Consider the following 6,258-nt stretch of genomic DNA (forward strand, 5'->3'; position numbering starts at 1 on the left):
AGCATGTTTCGCTTTTAAACACGAGCTCTGTCATATTCTGTGATTGTCTCTGAAGAGCACGCGCCCTCACACGTCACACGCGCTGTGTGAAGTACTACAGACTGAACGGATTGTCAACACATCCCACCGCTGTATGGCCAGATGAGATGCAAACTACGTTTTCTCGACTGGATAACCAGTCTCGCTAGTAAAGTTTTGATGGATGAAGACTGCAATCAAGGTAAAGACGATTGCAGTGGCGTACAGGAGTCGTACAGTAAGCACACGCGAGTCCGTTATAATAATGCGTGTATCAGACCATTGTGGTCCTGTTCGGTATCACAACTTGACTTCTCTAAAATGTAAAAAAGCTCTTTGCTGTTGCACTGTACACATACTTCTTTACAATAGACACTACTTGGTTTGGTATTTAATTAATGCAATGGCAATCATCCTTTTAAAGTCTCAAGTGTCCAACTACTTCTTGGGATCACTACAGTCAGTTGTGCATCTGATCTGAGGGATCTCCACATTTCAGTCAGCATCTACAGGACTGCGTGATACACAGCAGCTCTGTCAGAAGAGATGGCCTCTTCAGACCTTATCGCATACAGACAGGGAGCAAGAATACTCTAATACCAGAGTGCCAGTCCAGGAACACTTCATTCCTCCAGCTGTCATTTTCTAAGCAATCTTCCGCACCCGCCGGATCTGAATGCTGATAAGGCCAGATTGTGCTCGTCTCATTCTCGCTCTCAATTGCAATCTCCGGCGAAACCAAGCTGATCAATAATTAAACATCATGATCTTCCGCATGTTATGAGACATTACGATGTGGATCAATAAGGAGCGGATGGACCAGATGAGGGAAGGAGTGAGATACAGAGAGCAGAGACGGGGAAATATGAAGCAGGCGTGTGCTAATACATGTTAAAGAGCATTAAAAGGCTGTTTCCTGCTTCCAAGTGCCATAAGGACATTAAGAGGTAGAGCGTCCCTTTGAGGATGACCTCTGGTGGGGTTACATTTGAGTGATGGGAGCACATCGTCACTGCCATCTGTTTTTCCTCAAGTCAGACCTTAGATAAAAGGACTGGGATTTACTAGCACACATCGGCTCTTGTGTTGTTTGACGCCACATCGATAAATACGTTAAGACTTAGATGGTGGACATGATGTTTTAGCATCAGTTTGTTCAATGCTTTGTTATGAGAGCGTATCTGGTACAGCATGGCGAATTTAAAACGTCAGTGTAAAGTTACCAGAGGACTGAGTATTTGTAGTGAGTGAGTATATACTCTAGTTGATGTGGTTTAAAAGGTTAGCGTCCAGTTTCAGAGAGCACTAGAGTAGCTCACTTCCCTCTGTAGGGGGCTATTCTGTCGTTTTAAATATTTCATTATCCTTTTGGATAATTAAAGTTTTATTTATGGTGTAGAAGGCAGCCCTGTATCTGTACAAGACATCTGTAGACATGCATCTATACGTCTTTTCTGCATCCACTTCCTGGTTTCTATGCGGTCCTGTGACCTTGACCCCTATCATGTGGCACAGGCAGGAAACCGAGGACAGAATGGTATCCGGTAACCAGAGAGCCTGTGGCATTCAGTGCTTCTTGAGGTACAAAGCATCTCGGGTGTCACTAGTGAAATTCAAAATGCTTCTACCCACGTTACCTTCCTAAAATACAACCTAACATTTTGATACATGCTCGAGACTTCAGGGCGGAATAATGTGACAGCTCGGTCTGGCTAGACTGGACTTGAAACAAAATTAGATTGTCTGGATTAAAATCAATGGAGATGTCTGCATTGGAAATGCCTGATGTGACGCGATGGACATTTTTTTTTTTTAAGAAAAAGAAAATGTATACTTTTATTCAGCAAGGACACATTAAATTTGTCAAAAGTGACAGTAAAGACATTTAAAAAAAGTTACAAAAGATTTAAATTCCAAAAATGTTTCTTGAGCAGCAAATCAGCATATTAGAATGATTTCTGAAAGATCATGTGACACTGAAGACTGGAGTAATGATGCTGACAATTCAGCTTTGCATCACAGGAATTAATTACATTTTAAAATATATTCAAATAAAAAAAAAAAGTTATTTTAAATGGTAATAATATTTAACAATATTACTGTTTATTGTATTGTATTTTTGATCAAAATAAATTTTCAATCAATTTCAGTCAAACTACAATATAATACCAGACTTTTGACATAAACAGTGTTGTCACTGTAAAAAAATAAATACATTAATATAAATAAATACATAAACATTATTATTAAAATGAAAAATTTTATTAAAATATGAAGTATTTTTTATAATATGAACTAATAATAAAAATAACTAAATATGTTTATCAATAATACAATAATGTTATATTATTTTGGTTAGTTTTTATTGTAGGGTAATAATGTAATTAAAATATTTCAAATATATTGACACAGAAAACAGCTATTTTAAACTGTAATAATAATTGTAGTAATACTTACGGTTTTACTGTATTTTTTTTTTTCAAATAAATGCAGCCTTGGTGAGCATAAGAGACTTCTTTCAAAAATCTTTTCAACTCCAAACTTTTGAACAGTAGTGTGCATATTTAAATTACTTCTGAATATTGCATTAAAAGCAGCTTGTAATGTCATAATGCTGAATTAGATGTTAGAATGTGTTCTCAAAATTGATTAGGCTTGTAAACAAAGTAGACATGACACAACATGTTTATTTGTAGGCAGGTTTTGTAGTAACAGTCCATTACGTCGCCGTTTGGCTCATGTACGGACACAAGAACCAGCACTCTTTTGGTGTCAGAAGAGGTGTCATCCAAGTCAGCGGGACAGTTTGCTGTTTTCATGATGATACCATTCTGTAATAATATTTGTTGTTCACTGTTTGTTCTATACCAATAAGATAGCAACAGCGTAGATATCGGAGGTACTGTCAGTCAGCTGATGAGGTGATGCAGCTGTCACTTAAGAGTATCGCTAAATCGAAGCCTCTTTCTCTCAGCCTGTATGCAAGCCATTCACTATGTGGCAAGGTCTAAAAAAATATCAACATACTAATACTAATACTAATGACTTGAATAAGAATCTGTCTATTTTGCAGTATTTTTAGTCATACAAGAACTCTAGGAAATACAATTGCGTGGTTTCTCAAGTGTGTCTCACAGGTAAACCTAAAATGTCTTTTTGCGGGCCCTGGACCAGTGCAGAAAGGACTGCTTACACTGTTTGTATGTTCATTAGAATAATGACAGGCTTCTGTCATTCTGGATTGGAAAAATTGGATTGGAAATGCAAGATGCTGAGGCCATTACAGAGAAACTAGGATGCTCCCTTTTTTAATAGTCAAACAATCTATAGCTCTCAGCGCTTGGCAATATGACAACACAGCTGAGTCAGAGAGAGCGAGAGTGCGAGGACCCCAGCTCTCCACTCAGGAACCTTACACTGCTCCGGTTAGGTCGAATGACAATGGCTAGCTGTTTTGCATTTAATAACAACCGGCCCACGCGAGTTCACAACAAGTACGTGTTCCACTTTATGGAAGAGCACCTCAGGGCCACAGCGTTATACATATAGTTTACATATTCATTAATCATTTCAGGCCAGCATAAGTTTCATAATGTGGGGGCCTCAGCAGGGGGCCACAAATCACGTATTGAGAGTGACAGGTGCACTGTGGTGGCCTCTCGCTTTCAATTATTATGAAAGCACATTTCCATTACTGGACCTCACATATGACTTGGTAAGTAAATCAGGAAGATTATGCAGACATGGAACAATTATGAAACAGGAACATTTTCAATCCCTGGTCCAAAAACCTAGTGAGCTGCCTTTTCTGTCTACATAAGCAGCTTCTATGGAACTGAAATGGAACTTCAGAAGAGGCTGAGATGCAACTTACAATTTGTAGCAATAGTTTCATTTAAACGTACAATAACATATTTACATTATATAAAGTTGATGGCTAACTTGTAGCCTCTTTGTATAGATAGACTCTTTGTTGGGACCCCGTCTATGCAACCTACATAGGCATCTCACTAGGTTTTGGAACAGAGCCACAGTCACTCAGATGATGCTACAGTTATGCGAGACGGCGCAGTCTGTTGTAGATCTTTCTACAAAGCACATAAGCTTATAAAATGAGCTTTTGACTTCCATAAATCAAAGAATTCTGTCAGCAGGTGACAGTGCCATATATCTGTCCCCAATCCCATCTTCCTAACAGATGGTGTCTGCTCTAGCTATGGCTGCATGTGCGTGCGTGCACTCTTGTATGCATACGTATTGTCTTTTTAAATGTAACTACCAACGTCACGTCCTGTGTGTTTGGCTACGGCTTCCTTATTCCTAACATGGTCTTCCTGTTAGTGATTGACAGTCACATACATTGTATTCTGATCAATGTGTTCATGCCATGCCACGGATGTCACGGTTAAAGCTATCTACTGTATAAGCTAGACATTTAGGAAGATTCAGCCTTGCTTTTTATCTGGCAGCCAGTGGCGATCATCCATTTATTATTTACGGTTAAGGTCATATATATTTATCATTTAATCCGAGATTATGTAAAGACAGGAGTTAAACTATTGATGTGTCATGCGTTTATTGGGGGGAAAAAAGCCTATCACAAACTGCACGTGCATAAGTCTTTCTTCAACAGCAGTTGCCTCTTATTTCTAGAAGTCATATTTGAATAGATCACACCAGAGAGTGAAACATAAATGAAAGATAGACAGAACGTAATCTAGTTGGATTGGATAGGAATTGTAAGTAATTTAACAATTGTAATCCATATTCTGATATATTATGAAGGGCCAAATTAGATGAATTAACAATTACAGGAAATAATTAGATGAAATATGAATAAAAATGTATTAATCCTGAATAAAAAGTTGTAATTCTAAATATATAATTTTTACAATTTATTTTTATATATTTTGTAAATCTGAATATACATTCAAAAGTCTGAAAATGTAAATGCAAATCTTTTTTTCTGAACTTACATAGTTACAGTTAACAATGCAGATGTATAACTATATTCATATATTTGGATATATTATAAATTATATATTATTATTATTATTATTATTATTATTATATATTTAGATTTATTCCGATTTAAAAATAAATCAAATTTACTTTTTTTGTTTTAAGCATAAATTTACGTGTAAATAAATAAACATTAATAAGAATGATAATAATAATAATAATAATATTAAACAGTATTATCATGGTACATTTCCAAATATCACTTTACCAAAAAATGTACCATGGTTTTACAGGCATGTTTATAAAAACAACTTGGCTTCAGTATTATATTAAAAAGAGACGAAAATAAGTATTCTCGTACTATTAAGAGAGCAATACAGAGAACACATACTGTAGTGTTATTGAGGTAGAAAGCTCTCAGAGAACCCTCATTAAGTTTTAAGGTTTTGTGAGGTAACCCTGCTTTCAGGACACACAGTGAGATGGTGAGAAGCACAGAGGGCACACAGTGATCTTTCCGGCATGTTCCTGTGGAGGAGAACGGGGCTGGAGCACCACCCTTCTCCTCTAATGCACCTCTGAATACGATCTCCAGATAAGCCTTCACTCATTTCATTTGGCAGAGTGCTGAGTCTGGGATGACATGGGACCCGCTCTCAGTTTCATTACCCATGATTACATCTGCCATTCGGGGTCACTGGAGACCTTCTTCCAATGGAAGAGTGGATGACAGATGCCACAAGAGAGCGTGTGCATGTAATAGTGGGTTTGTGTAAATGCCTCACCTGAGTGTGGTGGCTGTCCATGTGCCTGTGTAACGCCGAGCTGCTGGACGCATTTGACTTTGGATGTCCCTCGTCTTCCAGCGTCCCTATTGAGAGAGAAATATCCGAATGTTAAATGCAACATTCTTCATGGATGTTCTGGAATACGTTGCTTTGTTGTGCACTGTAATCACATAATGCGAACACTGTATGGAAATTCCTAATTTTTTTTTTTTCTCTACATACAGTATGTCTGTTATTCAGCATCTACCACTTGTATTCAAACTTTGTTTTGTATAGAATTTCAGACTTAGGTTTATGATTTATATGTTTGTTTTAGTTTTGTTTTTGCAATTATGTGACCATCAGATTTAGTGCTTTGGCTGCTTTCCAAGAATTAAAGTTTAAAATAGATCTGAAGTTATAGATCTGAATATATAAGTGTAAACCATGAATATATAGATGAACTCTGAAGTCTGAAAATGCTAATCTGAATCTATAGTTATGTATAGAA

The 6,258-nt window shown here is 37.1% G+C and overlaps 1 protein-coding gene across 3 annotated transcripts in view; it reads right to left on the minus strand.

Annotated features, from left to right (window-relative positions):
- Positions 1-6,258, minus strand: part of LOC107702933 (unconventional myosin-XVI-like) — a 99,816-nt gene that overhangs the window by 12,026 nt on the left and 81,532 nt on the right. For all 3 annotated transcript variants that reach the window (XM_016505392.1, XM_016505384.1, XM_016505402.1), the window contains exon 27: positions 5,766-5,851. In XM_016505392.1, coding sequence (XP_016360878.1) covers positions 5,766-5,851 — 86 coding nt within the window. The remainder of the gene's footprint in view (positions 1-5,765; positions 5,852-6,258) is intronic.

This window comes from Sinocyclocheilus anshuiensis, unplaced genomic scaffold (genome assembly GCF_001515605.1).
Source record: "Sinocyclocheilus anshuiensis isolate Anshui unplaced genomic scaffold, SAMN03320099.WGS_v1.1 scaffold1094, whole genome shotgun sequence".
Lineage (NCBI taxonomy): Eukaryota > Metazoa > Chordata > Actinopteri > Cypriniformes > Cyprinidae > Sinocyclocheilus > Sinocyclocheilus anshuiensis.